Source organism: Xiphophorus maculatus, chromosome 17 (assembly GCF_002775205.1).
Source record: "Xiphophorus maculatus strain JP 163 A chromosome 17, X_maculatus-5.0-male, whole genome shotgun sequence".
Taxonomy (NCBI): domain Eukaryota; kingdom Metazoa; phylum Chordata; class Actinopteri; order Cyprinodontiformes; family Poeciliidae; genus Xiphophorus; species Xiphophorus maculatus.
The window spans coordinates 2,055,129-2,076,322 of NC_036459.1; the positions used below are offsets into that span (position 1 = coordinate 2,055,129).

The following is a 21,194-nucleotide window of genomic DNA, read 5'->3' on the forward strand; positions in this document are numbered from 1 at the left end:
CTGCTGGGAGGAAGAGGATTTATCTCCTCATTAACTTATTTATGATTCACTTTTTAAAGTGTCATGCACTGAAAAAACTCAAGTTTTTCTGCTCTAATTGTGATAAATATATTTAAATATGAACTTTATTTTTTGAAATGAAGGATGAAAATATTGAAAATATTTTCATATTATTCCAGTTTAATTCATATAAACCTGTACAGGAACTTTATTTATGGTGATACATTTCTAATCATGATAAGAATTTAGATTTATTGTTGTCATAATAAATTTAAATTAATGATGTTTAAAACCCAACAAAACTTTTGTTTTTCTCATTGAGAGGATCAGTAAATATCAATAACTTATGATCAATACTGTGAGCAGTCTAGTGATAAATATGAGTTTATATACTAAGTGTGTCTACAGTTACATCATTTTTTTGTTCTGAAAAAACTTCTTCGTTTTTTCAGAACCAGACCCGCTGGATTCCAGTCAGACGCCTTCCTCCAGAACCGGGCTGCCCTGGATCATATCTGGGTCGGTTTGCGGTTGCAGCGAGCGATGAGGGGAAGTCTGGAGGGTCTGAAGGTTCCACCGAAAGCAGGTCAGAGGCTCTGAGCTCACAGCTGCCAACAGGAAGCAGCAGAACTCACCAGAACTCACCTGAACTCACCTGCAGAGAAGACACAGAAATACTGAATAAATGGATGACTTCAGGCAGAAACACTGGTTTTGATCTGGTTCTGGTTTTGATCTGGTTCTGGTTTTGATCTGGTTCTGGTTTTGATCTGGTTCTGGTTTTGATCTGGTTCTGGTTTTGAAGTTCTTAAAGAGACAGAGGCCCAATTTCAAGAGGTTAAATCAGGAAATAAAATTTCTGTTAAGTCATTTTCATGCCAGCTGGATATAACATAGTTGCTTTATTATGTTATAAAATGACATGGTACTGGCCCTTTAAGCCAGTTCTGATGTTAAACAGAATGAATGAATGAATGAATGAATGAATGAATGAATGAATGAATGAATGAATGAATGAATGAATCAGACCGGCGGTTCTCCTGTGAAGTTCTGACCAGATTCTGCTTGTTGTTCCAGTTCAGCCTGCGGTTCTGTGTTGGTTTTATTGAGGCCTTTTAAAGCTTCAGCTCCTCAGACCTGCTGGCTGTGAAAGGAGGACAGTGACATCAAAACAACCTGAAGCTTCTCCTGTAATTACGTTACTCTCCATAAAACGTGTTTGCATATTCAGAGTTCATGAGGAAGAGCGCTGCTGGCTCCTGCAGCAGCAGAACAATGTGCAGCACAGAGATACTTTATTAGCCTTATTATCGCCAGTCCTCCTCATCCAGATTGTTGTCCTTCACCTTTAACACACACACACACACACACACACACACACACACAGCAGGCGCCTGTGGCTCTCTGCAAGCTGGGAGGAAAGTTGTGAGGAGTAGTGAGAGCAGCGTTGCCAGGTTGGATGAATTAATGAGCCCAGGTGAGCCGGAGCCAAGAACCCTCACCTGCAGTCTTCATTTCCATCTGGATGATCACATGAAGCTAACGGCTAACGGCTGCTTCATTAAGCTAGCGCAGCCTGGCGGCCTGCAGCATGCAGGTGGAGCAGGAAGCGTTTGAGTGACGGAGGCCGGCCTGCAGCGCCGCACGGCCGCTTTGATCAGACGGGACGCCTCACCTTCATCTCGGGATTATGAGGCTGGATGCTGATGATGCTGCGTGTTGGTTTCCCTGGAGACACGCAGGATGGAGGGGAAGGCTCTTTCACGTTCAGGGAATCTAGAGAACAAGCAGCAGGAAACTCCTCACTTTGATTCGACTGGTGAATATTAAACATAAATGTTTGATTTAAACTGAATTATATTGATTTATTACATAAACAGTGATACATTTTTATGTTATAAACATGTGGAAAATATCACTGCTAAACAGGCTTTCTGGTCAGAGTGCTACATCTGCACATTAATGGAAAGTTTAGTGGAAGGAAAAGGTTTAGGAGATAAACAAGCAGCATATGCTTCATAGTCTGATTGTTTCATTTTCCAACAGAATATGAACTTCACTTTATGAATTTATTTACTTCAATAAATCACGTTTTTAACGGTATTATAAATATTTCAACATGTATCTGCTGAGGAATGAATATAAATGAATCAATAAGATCATTTAATGCTGATTTTTAACCTGTGGGTTTAATGTTCCAGTGTAAAAGTTTCTGTGAAACAAATTTAACTGAATATTTTTCACAAAACAAACATTCAGAGTTTAAAATATTTAAAATAAAAACAGGAGTGAAGTCAAACTCTCGGCCTCTAATCTAATGACTTTTGAGAACATTTGCTGCTTTTATGCACAAAACTTATACATTAATCACTGGCTGAATTATTACTGCTGAGGTTTTAGTTTTGTGGGAAGTAACGAAGGACAAGAATTCGTTACTTTAACTCGACTTTTACTCCACTACATTTTACAGTAAGTAGCTGTACTTTCTACTTCACTACATTTCTACTAAACCGTCGCGTTACTCGTTACATCCGAGTCGCTTTGCGCTTTTTTCCGTTAAAATGTGAAGTTCAGGGCCTGAACGTGGCGCCGCAAAATCCAAGCAACAACGTGATTCCGTGTAAAATCAGAAACATAACTGAATCATTTCAGATCTGAATCTGAAGGAATCATCAGGAACATGAACAGAAAAAAAACACCTGAAACTCTGATCTGCGAGGAACGGATCCACGTGACGTCACATGCAGGATTTACACCTGCCAACTGAACGAGTGAACTGAACGAGTGAACTGAATGAACTGTTGGATGTTGAGCTGCAGCCGAGAAGCTCCAGGAAAGAGGAAAGTAATCAGGAATGACTTTGTGACGACCTCTGCTGCAGATTGCCTCCGTTCAGGGAAACGGCTCCGTCAGTCCTAACGCGGTTGCCCCGGCAACCATCTGAGTCCCCATCTCTGCGCCTCTGTGTGCAGAAATGAGTTGTGAACAGGCGGGGATTAAACATGATCCCGCAGACAGAGCGTCACTCAGCCGCTCCCGCACACCGGCAGCCTGCGGCGAAGCTGCGGTTCATCCCGCAGCGTCAGGCGGGAGTTAAAGCGTTTCTTTAGCGCCCAGTTTGAAAAGTTCCGCAGCGGGTTCTGCGCTGCTTTCCCCTCCAATCAGGAGGCGATGGGTTCAATTGATCAGCCTGATGAAGATCAATAAGATTCAGGCTGTGGCTCAGTTAGTCATGATAAAGTTAAAGACCCGCATTTGTTCCGCGTTCAGAGGAAACTGTCCAGTTTTCACTTCACCGGAAGTCCTTCAGAATCAGTTTCTGCTCTCCATCCTGTCAGGAAACACCTGAAGAAAAACAAAACGAGCTTCAGTTTCTGCAAAAAGGAGAAAAAATCAGTTTAGATCCAACAGAAATATTCTGAATTCAGCAGCTTCTCTAACTCAACTCAAAGAAAACCAGAGCAACAGAATAATGAGATTCTATATCTACATGTTAAAACAAAATATTATTTTTCACTTTGGATCTGAGTTGAGGAAGTTACCGGAAGTAACCGGGAGTTTGTGGAGGTTTCCTCCTGCTCCGGTTCGGGTTCCGGTCCGGCCCGCTGCAACCTGATCTTTGCCTCATTGTCAGTAAAACAGGGAGCGGGGCTCTGAACCCGACAGCCCTCCTCTACCCGGCGCCATGCGGGAGGAAAACCTGAAACAAATCAGCAGGGGCGTGTCCAGGGGGGGCTGATAATCCACTGAAAACATTTATACAGGAAGTGAATCCATCAGACAGGATTTATTGAAACAGATTCATAATCTGTAAAACATGTTGATGAATTTATTCACCAGAAACTGAAAGTGTTTCATTTTGGTCATATCAGGATACTGGGACAGCAATTATTATTAAATCCTTTAACAAATGATAATATTAATAAATAGCTGACTCTGCATTGTTAAAATTAAACAATATTCAATGTCTTTTCACATTGATGCAATTTAACAGTAAATAAAATTTGCTGATTGATAAAAGTTCAATCAAATCAAAAAAATCAAAACTGTCTATGCATCTTCACACATAGTAAATAAAAAGTTTTTCCTAATTATTTATAGTTATGGCAAATTAAATAATCACAACTTATAACATTTTTGTTAGATTTCTAAAGAGGATTCCACAAATCAATTTAAAAATACTTTAGTAAATGTAAATGTTGTCGTAGTTTTTATCATCCAGGTTTCTTCAGAGTCAGGATCTCCAGTAGCAGTCCGTCTTCCAACTCATCTGAAACCTTAATGGATAAAAACACTTCTGTGATTTCATCAGGTTCCTGTTAGAATAAAAGAATCAAGGCGAGTTTTTTATTTTAATGAAACAGTTTGAAGAGTTAACAGATTATCCAGAGAACAGAAAGGCTGAGGAAACGTTAGTTACTGTAAAATGAGGTGTAAAAACAACAAATGTTTTTTACAGTGTAATCACACGGACAGAGCTGGAGGTGGGGCCCCAGATGAGATTCTGCCCAGGGCCACAGTCAACCTTAGAGAGCCTTTGTTTCCCTCCGTCCATGAAACTCTCTGGACTCTAACCGGTCCTGGATTATTCTGCTCAGGCAGGAAGAGGAAGAGGAAGAGGAAGAGGAAGAGGAAGAGGAAGGGGGTTCCTGGATACCCGGCTGAGGGTCCATCCTGGGTTTGTTTGTCATGGCAGCTTCCCCGAGTATGAAGAGATAAATATCTGGTAGTGCTGCTGAAAGAGAGAGAGAGAGAGCAAATAAAATGCTAATTTCTCCTGGCACCGTGATGGAGTTCAAACATGGCGCCGTCCAGAACCTGAGTGGACCGGGCTCTGCTCCAACAATCCAACAAGGACTCATTATCCAGAAATTATTATTATTATTATTATTATTATTATTATTATTATTATTATTATTATTATTATTATTATTCATGCACACCATACAGATTGCAGCACATTCATGATCAGGAGGATCACAGCCGGCCCAAGGAATAAGCGAATGAAGCTGCTGCTGTGAGGCCGAACAGGCCTGCAGGGGGCGCTGAAGAAATAATACAGAATCTCAAAACCTCAAATTTTGTTGATCATAAATTTTAAAAAATGTTCATTTTCCTTTGATCTCAAGAACTTTACATTTTTATTTAATTTCATCGTGATTGAAAGATCAGATCATTTTGAATAGAATAATACAGACAGAAAATTTAACAAACTAAAAGTTATGATCTAGTTCATTTTTATTACTGTTGTTGTGATTAAGCAACAAGAGGAGGAGAGTAAACAAACACCAGGAAGGAAAATCAGAAATAAAAACACATGTCAGTAGATTTATTTATTTATTTATTTATTTATTTATTTATTTATTTGCATAATTAGTTATTTAGTATGTAGTTAGTTCACTTTATGGTGTGGTTACATCATTTGGACTCACAATAGAATAATGTGATTATTATTATTATTATTATTATTATTATTATTATTATTATTATTATTATCACAATTATTGGTAATATTTGTGTAAACAGACATAAATAATGAAACTGAGTCATGTGACCTTTGAGCTGCGTAAACCCTCCAGGCCAGCAGGGGGCCTCAGGAACCCTAAATGTCTCCACTGAATCCATGTTGCTGAAAATTCGTCTTTTATTTATTTAGGTTTTATTTTGAAAGGATTTAAAATCAAAATTTCAACCAGTATGAAAATTTAAACATCTGCATGTAAACATAACTAGTAAAAATGATAGATAGATAGATAGATAGATAGATAGATAGATAGATAGATAGATAGATAGATAGATAGATAGATAGATAGATAGATAGATAGATAGATAGATAGATAGATAGATAGATAGATAGATAGATAGATAGATAGATAGATAGATAGATAGATAGATAGATAGATAGATAGATAGATAGATAGATAGATAGATAGATTGTTTTGTGGCCCCCGTTCAGACTCCGCTCTGGGCCCCATTTATAGCTGCGCCGCCCCTGCAGCAGTGATTAATGATACTTCACCAGCCGCAGATTAATCACGCAAAGTGAGCGGAAGGTTTGCGGTGTGGAGCCGAACCCGCAGCCTTCAGGTGGGATGAGAAGAAGAAGAAAAACCTGGTTTCATCAAATCTTTTTAGATGCAAATGTTCCGTTATCTGCAGCTCGCTGCAGCTGTAGTATTTTCCTCTCCATGTGTTTATGATTAATTATCTGTTCTTGGTGGAAAAATAAATCATGCGAAATGAGGGTGTGCGCGCGCAGAGCCAGAGATGGCAGGTCGATGCTGTTAATTTCAGGTTGAAACTGACACACTAATTATAGCGCAGTGCTGCTGGAACACTAGCGGCCAAGATTACACCTCTCTGCTTCTATTTTCTGCTGTTTTATTTTTTATTTTATCAGATCCTGCTTATATTTTACCAATTAAAAATCGTAAAGGCATTTCATTGCCTCGGGATAAAATAAAATAAAAAAAGAAAAAGGGAAAGAAGCAGCCTCTCTGCTAACACGGCCATCACTTTCCCCCATCAGATTCATTGTGATGTATTAGATGCAATAAATTATCCCATGTAACAAAACATGGCGAGCTGAAAGGCTGATAATCTGCAGAGGGGAGATAAGGATTCATTATTCCAAATCATTATGAATCCAGCGTTGGCTGTGACTTCTTTCTTAATCAGCTTCTGTGATCCTGGATACGTGAAGGCAGCAGATAAGAGCCGAGTCGTTTATAATTCTCCCCACCTCGGCCTAATATTTTAAAATAAAAATCGCAGGCAGAAAGAAGCGGCGCGCACGCGCGCACGCGCACGCGCATGCACCGGCTTTGGAGGGTGCACGGAATGTAATAAAACACACTGAGAGAATAAATGAGTAAATAGATTAAACCCGCGCATTGGCTGCTGTTGTTTTCTTTTCTTTTTTTTGTCTCAAATTAAGGTCAACTCGCTGCACGTTTCCAGAGAGGAATCCTGCTGGAGAGAGAAAATTTACTCCCCGTTTGGAGGAAAGTGGCTGATCAGTTTTATCAGCTTTTAACGCGTTGATGCGGTGAAACACCGCAGCGTGTAAAGGTGAGAGACAACATGGCTGCTCAGGTGACTGGGACACTGAACGCCACATTTCAGCCGTAATAAATAACGTTTCTTCTCTAACATCATAGAAGTGTGAATTAAAATAGAGCCACTTCCTGTTTATCTTCCAAATTGATTCCTATTATTTTTCCTCCCTCCTAATGAATCTTTTATTGCATCTTTAATGTGAATAAATTCCGCCATAATCTGATCGTTGTTCCATCTGTGCTGCTTCACCTTTACACTGAAATCTGATTCCCAGCATTCGCGCTGCGTTTGCATCAAAAGCAGATTAATAAATCATTACGATCTGGATGTGTTATTTTTCTAATTCCATTCAGATGCCGGCATGTTCTAATTCCTCCTAAATGAGGAGCCGCGCCGCGCCGCGCAGCGCTGAATTATTCATCTCTTTAAAAAGACGCGTTTGGCTGCAGAGCCGCATCCGTAAGTTTATACAAGGCGGTTTGCGCCAATTATCTTTAATTTATTACCTTAATTGAATTTCTCCCCACCCTCCGCCACCAAAGCTAGATTTGGGTGTGATCAGTTTACATTCTCCTTCAGAGAGTCGAGGCGCCGAGCCTGCAGCATCCTCTTCCTCTCTGCTCCTCCGGCGCGTTTCTCACAGAGGAGGATCGGATTTGCTTGGTGCTCCTTTCAATCAACCGAGCTGTCAATAAGCAGGCCTCTGCGCGCGCGCCGGGTTACTCAGTCCGCTCGCGCCTTTTTCTTCTTTTCTGGCATAAAAAAAAACCCAGCAGACCCAACGTGTTGCTGCGATCACATTGTGCTGCAGTTCAGCCTGCATCCCAACCCGCCGCGTTTCTGGCTTTATTTGTCTCCGTGCAGCTGCACTGCTCTGTCCTTTGTGGCGCAGCGGCTCCTGCTGCAGCACAAAGGGACGCGGAGCTCCGTGTCACTGAAGATCACTGCTATGAGCACAGTTCAATAATTAACGCCGCTTTTTATTCTAAAACTGATATTTATTTAATAAACAGGCAAACAAAAGGCCCTGGAGATCTTACATCCGTTTTCTGTTTGATAAAACGAATAAAACGGCGGAAAAATAGATTCAAAATCAACCAGTTTCAGTTTAAAAGGATTGAAATTCTTACATTAGTTTAAAAAGAGGCGTTTATAAAAAGCTTCCAGGCCTTTAATCTTGATTTATTAAGAAAACAACAACAAATCGCTGAGAAAATAGATTTATAGGTTAATCTGGATACATATTCAATTAAAAAACTAATTATTAAACAAATAAACAGGGTAAGAAAAATTATTAAAATGAACAAATCTCCCATTAAAATTGATTCTAAGGTGTATATTTGTTCAGGATGAGAACATTTTAAAATACTGGTTTAGGTTGATCAGATAAAACAGCAAAACATTGTGGAAAAAATCTATTTTTACTCTAAAATTAATTCTTTAGATGAAAAAAGCTTGAATTTATTGAAGAGCAGGGAAGCATTTAAAACACACCGGGGTGTTATATTTGGATTAAAACAAAACCAGATCTATTTTCAATATTCAGTCGATAGATTGAGATGAAAATCGTCTCAAATGTTCCTAAAAATGTCAAAGAAACGGAATAATGAGGAGAAGCGTGAAGCCTGACAGTTAACCCTGTGATGCAGGCCTCTTCCCATTGGCTGCAGCCGCATCTAGTTGCTTTCTGAGCCGGAAGCTGCTCATACAGTAGAGGCGAGGCCGCGTGCGCGCGCGCGCTGCCGTGCCCCGGTAGCCTACATGCGTGCGCGCGCGTTTCTTATTTATAATCAGGCTGGTGACTCCGGGACCGTGCCAGGGCCTGGCGCGTGCACGAGCGGGAGCGCGCAGTAAGAAGCCTCAGTGTGTGTGTGTGTGTGTGTGTGTGTGTGTGTGTGTGTGTGTGTGTGTGTGTGTGTGTGTGTGTGTGTGTGTGTGTGTGTGTGTGTGTGCTCTTCCCGTCCACAGCTCTCGCCCTCTCAGCCTCTCTCTCCCCGCCTGTCTCTAAATGCCATCGGCGCCTCCATCTGCATGTCAGTCTTTCTTCTCATCTGCAGGGGAGGAAAAAAACAAACCAAAAAAGGAGAAAAGAAAAGAGAAGAAGAAGAAGAAAAGCGGCGCGGCGTCCAGCGGTCAGGTCAGTAGCTTTTCCATGTGAAGCTCGTTTTGCTCGGATCCTGCTGCTGCGGTTCGGCTCGGAATGATGGAAACTTTTGCTTTGAATCAGAATCCTAAATATTCAGACACTATTTCATGTTTTGTTTTTTTCGTTTCGGGTTCGGCGGCTTCTCCAGCAGCCTCCATCCGAACCGAGCCCACACTGATTCAGCGCCGCGTTCCGCGCCTCTCTCCGGACCGACCCGCCGCCCATTCCCCCAAATTTCAGCCGCCGCAGCTAAAATAGCGCAGATGAGGAGTTTTAGCGGCATATTACCTGCCGCTCAGGCTGATGGCGGCGGTTCCGGCCGGGGAGCCGCTCCAGCCGTGAAATCGATCTGATTACCTTGCCGGCGGCTGTTCTTCCTCCATCTCAGTCCGCTCTCTGCATCGATATGGCGCAGAAATGAGGGCAGCATCAGGGAGGAGATGCGGCGCGCATTTTTCTATTTTTTTAATTTATTTAATTCTGCCTGAAAAAAATAAAATCTCCCAAATTAGATTTAAAACGTAAAATATTTGACGCTGAGTACGGAGCCGCCAGCCGGCCGGTCGGTGCCGGTTTTCAGCTGCTGGGAGGTTTTTTAATTCAATTTTATTTTTTTTAATTCAGTATTTAAATTGAGAGTGAATTTCTAAATGGAAGCCCATCCTCTTAAAAGTCAGCAATGAGCTGAATGAAAGTGAAGAGGCCCCGCACGGCGGCTGACAGATTACATCAGCGCGTCTGGCGAGCAGCGATACAGACGCTGATAAGCATCACAACTTGGCCGACCGGCTCACCATTTTCCCTTTTCACGTCAGTGTAGGAAAGAATGACAGAAAACACTAACTGCTCTATTTTTTCCCTTTTTACACTCGAAGAATTTTTTTTGTTTTCAGTTTAAATCATTCTAGGAACCGAAGTTCTGCTTTCAGGTTTCAGCAGCAGAATTTGACGCCCTCGTTTTGTTCTAAGAAGCAGCTTCTGTTCACATGCCGGAGAGAATAACAGCTCCTTTTTCTTGAAAAGAGCAGCGAGGTGACAAATGACTCAGTGATGTAACAAATAGATTACCTGCGGGGAGCTGCAGCGGTTTCCACATGCGTGCAGCGCCGGTGCAGCCTGGCAGTCTGACCCGCAGCCGGCAGCCTGCAGCCGGCGGCCGGCTTCACCTGCGGCCCGCTCCGCTTCGACGCGCCGCAGCTCCTGGAAACATTCCGCTAACAACGTCTTAGCGCCATTTTTCTGTTTTTCTAAATTTCGTCCTGCTGTCAGGCTGAAAGCCACATATTAGTCAGGCTCTTCTGCCACTTTGTTTTGGCAGAAATGAGAAAGCAGCAGAAATCTGACACACGGAGACCCCGGCAGCACCGAGACACCAGAACCTCCCGTCTCACACCGAACCTCCAAATATTCACACGTTTATCTCACTGCCTGCTGAATTTAATTCACACTGTTTATCATTTAATTTATTATCCTTTTGTTGTAATTTAATTTTTGTTCATAAGGAAACAATGATGTTTAGGGATAAACACACACACACACACACACACACACACACACACGTAGGCGAGACCTAATCTAAAATATTTGATCCTCTCACTGGCAGCAGAATAATCTGTTCACATCTTAAACTCTGAGCCGCAGAGCCAAAAAAAAAACGTTTTGATTTTAATCAGAGATGTTTGACATAATCAGGCAGAAATAATCTGCGTCATCAGAACCGCGACTGGACCCAGAACTGTGACTGCAGCTCTGCTCACATTCTGCTCAGGGTTTCATTTAAAACGGAGTTTTTATTATTATTATTTATTTTATTTTATTTTTTTACAAAACACAAAGGAAAAAAACTGGAGATATTTCAGTTTGATTTTCATTTTTAAAAGAAAATCATCCTGGTACAGAACAGGCCTGGTTCCGGACTGGTTCTGTTCACCCGAACCAAGAGAAATAAAACTCAGTCTGTATTATTATTATTATTATTATTATTGTTGTTGTTGTTGTTGTTTTTATTATTATTATTATTATTATTATTATTGTTGTTGTTGTTGTTATTTTTATTATTATTGTTATTGTTGTTATGGTTATAGTTGTTATTTCCCGCCGGGCTGCTGCTTTGTCCGGTTCGGACTCTGAACCAGATTCAGGTTCCGGTTTGCTCCTCTTCCTCTCCTCTTCCTCCCCAATATTAAACTAAGTGGATTAAAACCCTGAAGCGCAGTGAGGCGTTCGGGGCAGAGCCTGCGGGCGGGAACAGTTCTGACTGGTTCCGTTTGATCCAAATGAGGTCTGATCATAGCGGCAGGCCGACTTGTGCGATTCTTGGTTGTTTTTTTGCTTGAGCGCATGTAGCTCATGAATTCCCCTGTGCGGCGCCCCGCTGATCCAGCAGCCTCATGGATGCTGCAGCAGCTGCTGCAGCTGCTGCTGATTCCGACGCCGCTGCACAGCAAGGGCGTGCGCGCCCCCGACTGCTTTTACCAACCGAGCTGCGCGCCCTGTGCGGGTTCATTTCCTGGCTTTACAGTGACGTCACATCCAGTGGCGTCGATGCACCCCCCCCCCCCCACACACACACACACACACATTTCCACTACTACTACAGTATCGATGTAATAGAGACTAAAACGCACGAGATGATTTTCTGCTTACAACAAATGTAAACAAGAAATTCAGCATCTGGATTATTTCCATTTAATAAAACTGAAATTAATAGAAAGAAAGTATATTTAATTACTGCTTAAAGATTATTTATTAATGTAACTTTTAATCTGAAAATGAACCTGAATTTATTTTTAAGGTGATAAATAAGATTAGATCATACAAGTTGTGTTTTTTTCTCCAAATGTTATATTTTGTATTTTGAACTTTTTCTCTTCAGTGTTTAAAATGAAGCCGTGACTGCAGCAGAAATATTAACAGAGCCACAAACTATTCTGTTAATAATTGTTCACGTTTCTGTAACATCTAAAGAAATGAAATCTGATGAAAGGTCTTGGCTCGCGGCCCTCAGCGCGTCCGGGCCGCGCGCGCCGCGTGCTGCGCGTCTTGGAGCCAACAGTCAGAATAATGAGGCTGTCACCGCGAGAGGACGCACTGTCACAATCTAAAGAGCAGAAACGTCCCGAAAGCAACAGGCTGCGCTGCTCACACACACACACACACACACACACACACACACACACACACACACACACACACACACACACACACACACACACACACACACACACACCCTGCAGCACTTTGAGACATGAATGAAACAAACAAATCTTTACTTCTTAACATTCTTGTCTCACCACAAACACTCTATTTATTCCTTCTATTTTTGTTTCTTTTTAAATCTGTTCAGTTTTGCGCCTTTTTAAACTTCCGTTTCCTTTGAAAGCCTTTAATAAATAATGTGGAGAATTTATGTTTTTATTTTTTATCTGAAGTGATTGAAAACTTGCAGGTTTTGCATTTCTTACTTTAGTTGGATTCAATTATCAGGCTCCTCCCCTCAGCTGATGACACTGACAGACCCTCCTTAAGTTGCGTCGCGCCACAGCTGTCTGCGAGCATTGAGCTGCCTGGCGCCATCCTGAAAGAATGCCTTCACTGTAAAAAAAGAAAAGAGAGAGAGAGAGAGAGCGGGGTTAATGGAGAAAGGTAGCAGCAGATCTGATCAGTGAGTTGAACTTGCTGGTGCCGCTCAGTGCGCAGCGCAGACTCAGCTCTGCGCTACTTGTTGAACCAGCCTGAAAACTTTCACATCTTTTATTTTTTATATCTGGTCACGTTTTTTCTGAGAGGAAAGAGTTCAGGAACTCTGCGCCGAACTGGATTCCATTTTGGCCGTGTTGGTGCGGCAGCGGCGTTGTTGCATGCGGGGCTTCTGCGGGTATGTTTGCTCTTTAAATCTCTCTGCGTTTTCTTTTCTTCCTTTCATTTTGATTGATTTATTTTTATTTCGTGAATCCAGTGTGCGCCGCTGTGTTTGCATGAAGAACAGAACCAGAAAGTGACTCTAACGCTCTGCTCTCTGTCTCCAGGTGATCGGAAGCGGCCGCGGAACCTGTTGGATTTTAACGCAAACGGATTTGGGACTGATTATTTCTTTACTCCGTTTTTTTTCCACATGAACTTTTACTGAAGAACAGAAATAATTAAATCAGGTTCGAAGACAAAGAGCGAGCGATGGAAGTAAGTGCGGACCAGCCTCGATGGATGAGCCATCATCCCGCGGTGCTGAACGAACAGCATCCCGGCTCTCATCACCCGGGCCTCGGCCACTCGTACATGGACCCTTCGCAGTATCCGCTGGCGGAAGATGTGGATGTACTGTTTAATATCGATGGACAGGGGAACCACGTCTCTTCGTACTATGGGAACTCAGTCCGAGCCGTCCAGAGGTACCCTCCTCCTCCACCCGGTGAGTCCACGGCCTCTCCGGCCTTTTTGTTTTTAGTTTTTAATCATAATCCAGCTTTTTCGATGATTGTTCGCAAAAGCTCTGCGGCTGGGTTTCACATCAGAATTTGATCCGGGACGGGTTTCAGTTTCTGCCCGTAGTTTTTACCTTCTCGTGTTCCCGACCTGCCTCTCTAGTGAGGACTTGTTTTTTCAGATCAGGCCGTGTGTGATCAGTTTCTGTGGCCCGGCCGCGTGTCTGACGGCGACTCAGAGTTTGTGGAGATTTTTGGGAAATTTGTCCCTCTGATCACATGAACATCTGAGGCAGCAGCGCCACATGCAGCCGCTTGCGGAGTTTCCTACCATGTAACTTCCTCTACAGTCAGCTCGCAGTTTGTTTTGAGGCGTTTGGATAGCAGAGCTGTTGCATCGGGGCCTGTTAGACGGGAAAATGAAGCTTTCTGTTACCTGACATGCTGGAAAATCACATTTTAGATCGTTGATTTGCTGCGAACCGAGCAGGCTGCTGATCTTGTTGTGTCTCCCGCTGCAGGAAGCCAGGTGTGCCGCCCGTCGTTACTGCACAGCTCGCTGCCCTGGCTGGAGGGCAGCAAAGGAATCCCCCCCCACCACAGCAGCTCCCCCTGGAACCTCAGCCCCTTCCCCAAGAACCCGCTGCACCACGGCTCCCCGGCCAGCCTGTCCGTCTACCCCCCGGCCTCCTCCACCTCCCTGTCCACCGGACACTCCAGTCCGCACCTCTTCACCTTCCCCCCGACCCCTCCCAAAGACGTGTCCCCGGACCCGGGCATTTCCACCCCGGGCTCCAGCAGCTCCGGGCGCCAGGAGGACAAAGAGTGCATAAAGTACCAGGTGACCCTGGCCGAGAGCATGAAACTGGAATCAGCTCACAGCCGGAGCGTGGCGTCAATCGGAGCAGGGTCAACCTCTGCCCACCACCCCATCGCCACATACCCACCCTATGAATACGGCCCAGGCCTCTTCCCACCAAGTAGCCTGATAGGTGGGTCATCTTCTAGTTATGGTTCCAAAACGAGACCAAAAACAAGGTCCTGTTCAGGTAGGCGTGCGTTTATTACATTCCCTTTTGCTCTAACGTTTCCCCAGATTTACAGAGACCCGCAGAGCCATGTTGTCCCCAAACCAGAGCATGAGCTCCGGCAGGCCGAGCCGGCCCTCTTTCAGCTCCTCATCTAGTAATAATAATAATAATAATAATAATAATAATAATAATAATAACAATAATAATCATAATAATAATAGGAAATATTTTTTCCTACTGAAATGAATCTGATATTTTCCCATTTTAATAAAAATATTTAGAGATTTATTCTGGCTCTAATGACATCCAGGGTGAAGCCCGCAGTCATTCCGCTGTGCAGACAGAGAGGACGGCAGACGGCGGCTCTCTGCTCTGCTCTGCTCTGTCTCCCAGTTTCTATGTTCAGGATAATCCCATTACTGTCAGGCCAGCGCGCGCCACTGTCGCTTTGTTGAGCCAGCGCGAGAACCGGAAGCTGCGCCGCAGACCGGAGGGCTCTGTTATTATTATTATTATTATTATTATTATTATAATTATTATTATTATTATTATTATGAGAACACAGAAAAGGGCCGTTTTCTGGAATGAGATTAAAATCAGCGGTGAAAACAGTGGATTAGTTGATGCATATCATCGGGATTAAAATGCAAATAAAGATTTTAATTCCAGGATCACTGGAGATAACAGGCATTTACAGAATATTTTCAGATCTTCGCAGTACTTAGGAGATTTTTCTGCACATTTCCTCCTTTATTTAAATTGAAATCAGGCAGCGGAGCCTCTCGCTCTCAGGCCTGCGTTTGTCTCACATGCCTGGAACCGACGCAGTTCCTGTTTGATTTTTTCTTTCTTTTGCAAAGTCAAAAGAGAAAGAGAGAAACGCAGTTTCCCAGGTGCCTGTGTGTGTCTGTCACACATCTAAAGCAGTGTGTGTGAGTGTGTGTGATTTATAAAAAAGGGAAGTGTGGCTCCATGAAAAGGCAGAAATCTTCTCGCTGATGTTCATAAAGCTTCACTCTGCTTTCAAATAACAGCAGCGCCGCGTTTCAGTTTCAGGCTTCACCGTCATCTCAGAACAGGCCGGAGGGAAAAACTCTCACATAAAATATTATTTTTGTTATTAGATGGTGAATGAAAGAGAAATACTAAACTATGATATTAAAAAAGATCCAAAATGTTTCAGATTGTTTAGAGACGTTAGCTCTGTGGTTTTAAGGACCTTAAGAAAACTAACAATATGTTAATGTGTCGTTTTCTGTATTATTATTATTGTTATTGATTATTGAATTCATGTTTTGTCATAATATTAACGGATTTTTTTCCTGCCAGCCCTGATTATTACATCAACATGATTTGTGTATTTCCGCCTCCGCCTGACCCCGTGTCCGTGTTTTTATCTTTTATTTCTGTGCGTGTGTGTGTGTGTGTGTGTGTGTTGTGCGCTCTCCCGCACGCAGAAGGCAGAGAGTGCGTGAACTGCGGGGCCACGTCCACCCCGCTGTGGCGGCGGGACGGTACGGGCCACTATCTGTGCAACGCCTGCGGCCTCTATCACAAGATGAACGGGCAGAACCGCCCTCTCATCAAGCCCAAGCGGCGGCTGGTACGTTCCTCCACCGACATTTTCCTCTCTGCTGATGACGTTTCCGTCTCTCTCTGTGTTTGTTTCCCCCTCTATCCAGGAAGAAGTAGGCCTATTAGCTGCAGGAAATTGACTCGGCAAGTGCAGGTCTCTGTTTTCAGATACTACCTGAGAAAAAAATTAATGCATTATCTGAAAATAATTCAGATTAATAATAAAAAAAAAAGATTGATTTTGCTGTGTGCAAAAAGGACTCATGTGTATTTTTAAGTTGCTTCTTCTGCAGCTGAATGTGGCTGCATGCACTGAGCTCCAGACAAATAGGTTTAGGTTTCTTCTGTAGGGAAACCCCCTCATGACTTATGAGCTTAAAGGAGTTCCCTAGATTTAGTAAAAATAAAAAGTGTTAGGAAGCAATAGGTGACCAGCCCTGCTCTGCCGGCCTCTGGACTTATTCCTCCGGCCTTAATGTGAAAAGCCGACGTCTCAGGGAAGGAATGGAGAGGAAAGGGCTGCCGGATATCTGCGCGGCGCAGATAACGGCGCAGTCAAAACACAGAGTCTGTCCGGAGCCCCGCACGGCCTGCGCTTGTTTAAACCCGCTAAAATATTTCTGCGATGCGCAGCGTTAGGCACAACGTTTTAATAATTCAATAAATATTTATTTATTTGGGCTGCACAAATCAAATTTCTAGAAAGGAAAACACGTCAAAGGAATCAAAGTCTGCTGCTCTCTGATTGGTTAATCCCAGCACGCAGCGGCAGCAGGACTTATTAGGACAACAGCCGTGTAATTGGAAATGCCTCCAGCAGATAATGTAGTCGTTCGCTTTTGGCGTGTCCTCTGCGGTCACCCGTAGGTATTGATTGTTTTTAGAGATTATAACATCAATGTCAAGGCGTTGCTGCTGCTGCATGCTCTGTGTCTTCATCGCTGCCAGGCTGCAGCGTTTCTCCTGCATTAACAAACTTTCGCCGTAACGTTTCAAACGTTCAGCCTTTTCCAGAACGGAGGTTGAATCAGATGAACGGCTCTGCTTTTATGTCTTCTGTAAATATTTATTCTCTCTGAGTTATGCGCACCATGATGCTATTTTTAGAGCCCGGAGTGAAAGCAGCTCTTTTTCTGCCATTTCTGTCTTTGTGCTCTTTAAACTATGTTCAGCTTGCACTTTTATGCATAAAAAGATGGAAAATATATACAGTGAAAATAAAAGCATTCAGTGTTTTAGAGAGGAAATAACTTGTGCTTTTGATCTGCGATGAAAGGAAATCTGAAGAGTTTCTGCTGCGTTTATTCATAAGTATGTAATGATTTTAAAGGACAGTAGATTCACCCACAACCTGTCAGCTAGAGGAAGAGCCGCTGTTTTGTGTGAATCTTGAAGCTGATTGGTTTGTCGCTCGGTCACCTGACTCGTGGTTTTTGTGCAGTCTGCAGCCAGGCGGGCAGGGACGTCCTGCGCAAACTGCCAGACAACGACGACAACGCTGTGGCGGAGAAACGCCAACGGAGACCCGGTGTGCAACGCCTGCGGCCTCTACTTCAAGCTGCACAATGTAAGTAATAAACCTGCTCAGGATCTGCTGCTGCCGCCGCCAACACACACAGGTCTGCTGAATATTTCATGCCCTCATCTTGGACTCTTCTTCCTGTGAATATTTGATCTGACTTGTCCCTGCAGAGAATTTCCGTAGCACAGAGATAACACAAACTCTGATTTATTGGCAGTGGAGTGAGCTCAACCTGCAGTCTGTCTGCTTTTAAATAATAATTAAAATTAGATTAATTTCTGGGTGTTTGTACCCTCTTGGTTTTCCCCTCTGAACACCAATCTGCCTGATTCGTTTTGGGTCGCTTGGTGTCTTACCACAGGATTTCACATCTACAGGACGGACACCCCGGGGAGTCGTTTATCTCCCCTCTCCTGCACAAAGCTGTCACTCCCAATCAAACCGCCATTGTAGCTCCAGCTAATAATAATAATAAGCAGACTAACTGCTCTCAGGCCACATGTAGGTAATTTCTTCTCCCTCCTCTTCCTCCCCTCCTCTGCCTCTCTCACATGACAGAGTTTACTTATATCCCAGTGTGCAGGCACAGACTCTCCGCCCTGCTGCCCTGCTTGTCACGCAAGCGCCCTCTCTTAAATCACTTTCCCATGTTTCTCTTGGCCGATGGTTTGCCACTGAAAACAGACTGAGAGTGAGTTTAAACACAAAGAAGAAGAAGATTTCCAAGCTACTTATTAGCATCTGAACTGACCCCAACCTCTGAGTCAGTGGGTAAAAAGTGGCAGTGCGTTGTACAGGGGCGCCACGCTAGAGGGGGCGCCAGATGTTGGCGGAGTAATTATTTCTAGTTGGTATTTTCTGTATTTAGCAGCTGATTGTGCATTGAAAACCCCAGAGGGAGACTCTGTTATGTGTCTGCATACATTTCAGTACTTAGCTGGTTCTGACTCTGAGTAATTCTCAAATTGGTTTATTTGAGTAAATCTGGATTTCTGTTGGAGCTCGAATCCTATTCCAGGTTCTTGGAGTGAATTCTGGATAGATCTGTCAGGATTAGGATTAATTAGGACGCAAAACATTAGCATTAAGCTAGCTTGTGTTTGCACCTCCAGCAGACCCTGCTGAGTGAGGACGGGGTGGAACCGTCTGAGACTTACAGTATGTTTAGTTTTGACACCTCTGTCCCAGGCTGAGGTTTGACAGTACGGCGGGTGTGAACGCCTCGCTGTCTTTTCTCAGGTGGTCAACGGGTTCAGATGTTTGAAGTTTCAGGCATCAAAGAGGAAAGGCTCGCCTGGCTTTACGTAGCGTAACTCGTAGCCGGAGAAAGTTTCCCCCCACCACCGTGTGGAGTCGCAGGTTGGAGGAAGAAACCAGAGGAGATCTTTGCCCTCCGATAATCATTGACAGTCAGCTGAAAAATGCTCGGCTTTATTCTGAGAAGGAATCCCAGTCCTGCTTCCAGAGTCTCTTCATCCCAACCTGTAGGTAATGGCAGCTGGAGCCATTTTAGTCCACGCATGGCCAAGTGAACAAGGACTTGGCCGGCCGGCATCGTCTCTGCTTGAATGGCTTCCATCCGTCCCACTTCCATCTTCTATTTGTCCTCCTCTCTCTCTGAGGAAACACCACAGCTGCAAATATGTTTCAGTTTAAGATAGAAATCTAAATACCAGCCTGAAATGGACGAGTCGAGTTTCTGAAATGCATCAGCTCCAAATTGGTCACAAATGTTTATTTTTTCATGTTCATATCACAAGACAAAGTACTAATCTGCCGTCTTTCTGTCTCCTTTCGAGAGCAGATCAACCGACCTCTGACCATGAAGAAGGAAGGCATCCAGACCCGGAACAGGAAGATGTCCAGTAAGTCCAAGAAGAGCAAAAAGTCCCAAGACAACATGGACGACTTCTCCAAGAGCCTGATGGACAAGAGCAGCTCGTTCAGCCCGGCCGCCCTGTCCCGCCACATGTCCTCCTTCCCCCCCTTCTCGCACTCCAGCCACATGCTCACCACCCCCACACCCATGCACCCCTCCTCCAGCCTCCCCTTCGCCCCCCACCACCCTTCCAGTATGGTGACAGCCATGGGTTAAGGCCCCAGCGCCCTGGGCTCCCCCATCACCTCCACGCCCTTCGGTACCTCCGCTCCAGACTCTTCGGTTCGACCCAAGCGGGATCCTTTCTCCTCGGTTCTGTCTTATTTTTATAAAACCCAAGTGTTCCTCTGCGATGTAAATGCTTTGCAGACTCGAACTGACTGCGGCGCACTGACCTCCAGGGGGAAGGTTTCTGTTTTTCCAGCGGACGTTTCTCCTCCACCCGCCGCAGCTGCAGACTCCGCCCAACATGGAGCTCCATTGTGTATAAAAAGCCATTCCTCCACCGCAACACACCCAGTCCCTGCGACCCGCATCTCCTCACCTTCTGCCTGTGAAACAGGACCCATCCCTCTCTGCTTCCTTTCCTTTCCTCTTGTTCAGCTGAAGAAGAGGACAGACTGATCATATTTGTACAAATTGTATGAAATACAGTACATTTAATGAAGACTTTTTAATTAAGTAAGAAAAAAAGAAAACTTGCCCCTGGGCAGCTAACGACTAGAAGGGTACGAGTCGCAGCAGGTGCAGAGACTCCACCGAGCGAGTCCCGGAGGAGGAAAAGAAGCGAGAGGGAAAGACTTTGAGACAGGGCAGGCCTCAGATTTTGCCTGCATGAAATGTGTCGCATTAAGTTTGCAGAGATCCGGCGCCTCTGGCTGCCGGCTTCTCTCTTATTTTATTAGATTTTTTTCCTTTTTATTTTATTTTTTGGATGTGCTATACGTCTCGGGCAATTGGTTTTGTTGAAGCGCTCTCTCACACACACACACACACACACATGCACACACATACATTGGATCACCTGAAAGACTTTCTTTCTGCCCACAGATTATATGCATTGTGAAAAAAAGTTCCTGTATTTGTTATTTGTATGTATAAATCAGAGTACCAAAAATACGAAAGAAACAAAGATGTAGAATTATTTCTTTATGTTATGCAGACTGAATGGTTGTAAAAAATTAATAATAATCACTAGTGTAAAATATGACTGCTTTTTTTGTTTCGTATTTTTTTCTTTTTTTTGCTCTTTGAAAATAATAAACTAGTTTAATCTCTGTTGACATGTTAGCGCTGTGGTCGAGAGCCGTCTGTTCTGTGTTTCTGTGCTGTGTGATCTCCGGCGCTCTGCACACCCCCACCCACTCACCTACCCACAAAACCACAACCAGAGACACCCGGCCATATGTATACATACACACACACCTTTGTGCTCATATTCAGACATACATGTAGCTGTTCTGCTCCTGTTCTGTTGCTCTGCGTTTGCAGGAACAGCTTCAGGTCAGCTGAGCACAAACAGGAAGACAAGAAATAAACAACAGCGATGGAGGAACAAGTC

The 21,194-nt window shown here is 43.8% G+C and overlaps 1 protein-coding gene and 1 long non-coding RNA gene across 9 annotated transcripts; one reads left to right on the forward strand and one right to left on the reverse strand.

The window, feature by feature from the left end:
- Positions 1 to 1,940: 1,940 nt before the first annotated feature.
- Positions 1,941 to 10,251, reverse strand: LOC111611832. Its single transcript, XR_002754262.1, has 3 exons — positions 9,494 to 10,251; positions 3,543 to 3,700; positions 1,941 to 3,345 (listed from the first exon to the last, which is right to left on the reverse strand). It is a non-coding gene; the product is annotated as an uncharacterized LOC111611832 (long non-coding RNA).
- gata3 (GATA binding protein 3) lies at positions 9,066 to 20,923 on the forward strand. Of its 8 annotated transcripts, none has more exons than XM_023350118.1 (6): positions 9,066 to 9,196; positions 13,234 to 13,613; positions 14,148 to 14,675; positions 16,115 to 16,386; positions 17,674 to 17,799; positions 19,559 to 20,923. In XM_023350118.1, the coding sequence occupies exons 2-6, from the start codon at positions 13,379 to 13,381 to the stop codon at positions 19,847 to 19,849; spliced, it is 1,452 nt and encodes a 483-aa protein (XP_023205886.1). In that variant the 5' UTR covers positions 9,066 to 9,196; positions 13,234 to 13,378; the 3' UTR covers positions 19,850 to 20,923. The 8 variants fall into 8 exon arrangements, with proteins under 8 accessions (XP_023205886.1, XP_023205889.1, XP_014328259.1 ...); XM_023350121.1 differs by lacking the exon at positions 9,066 to 9,196 and adding an exon at positions 12,739 to 13,082 and having other exon boundaries at positions 19,554 to 19,674; XM_014472773.2 differs by lacking the exon at positions 9,066 to 9,196 and adding an exon at positions 12,741 to 13,082.
- The last annotated feature ends 271 nt before the right edge of the window (positions 20,924 to 21,194 follow it).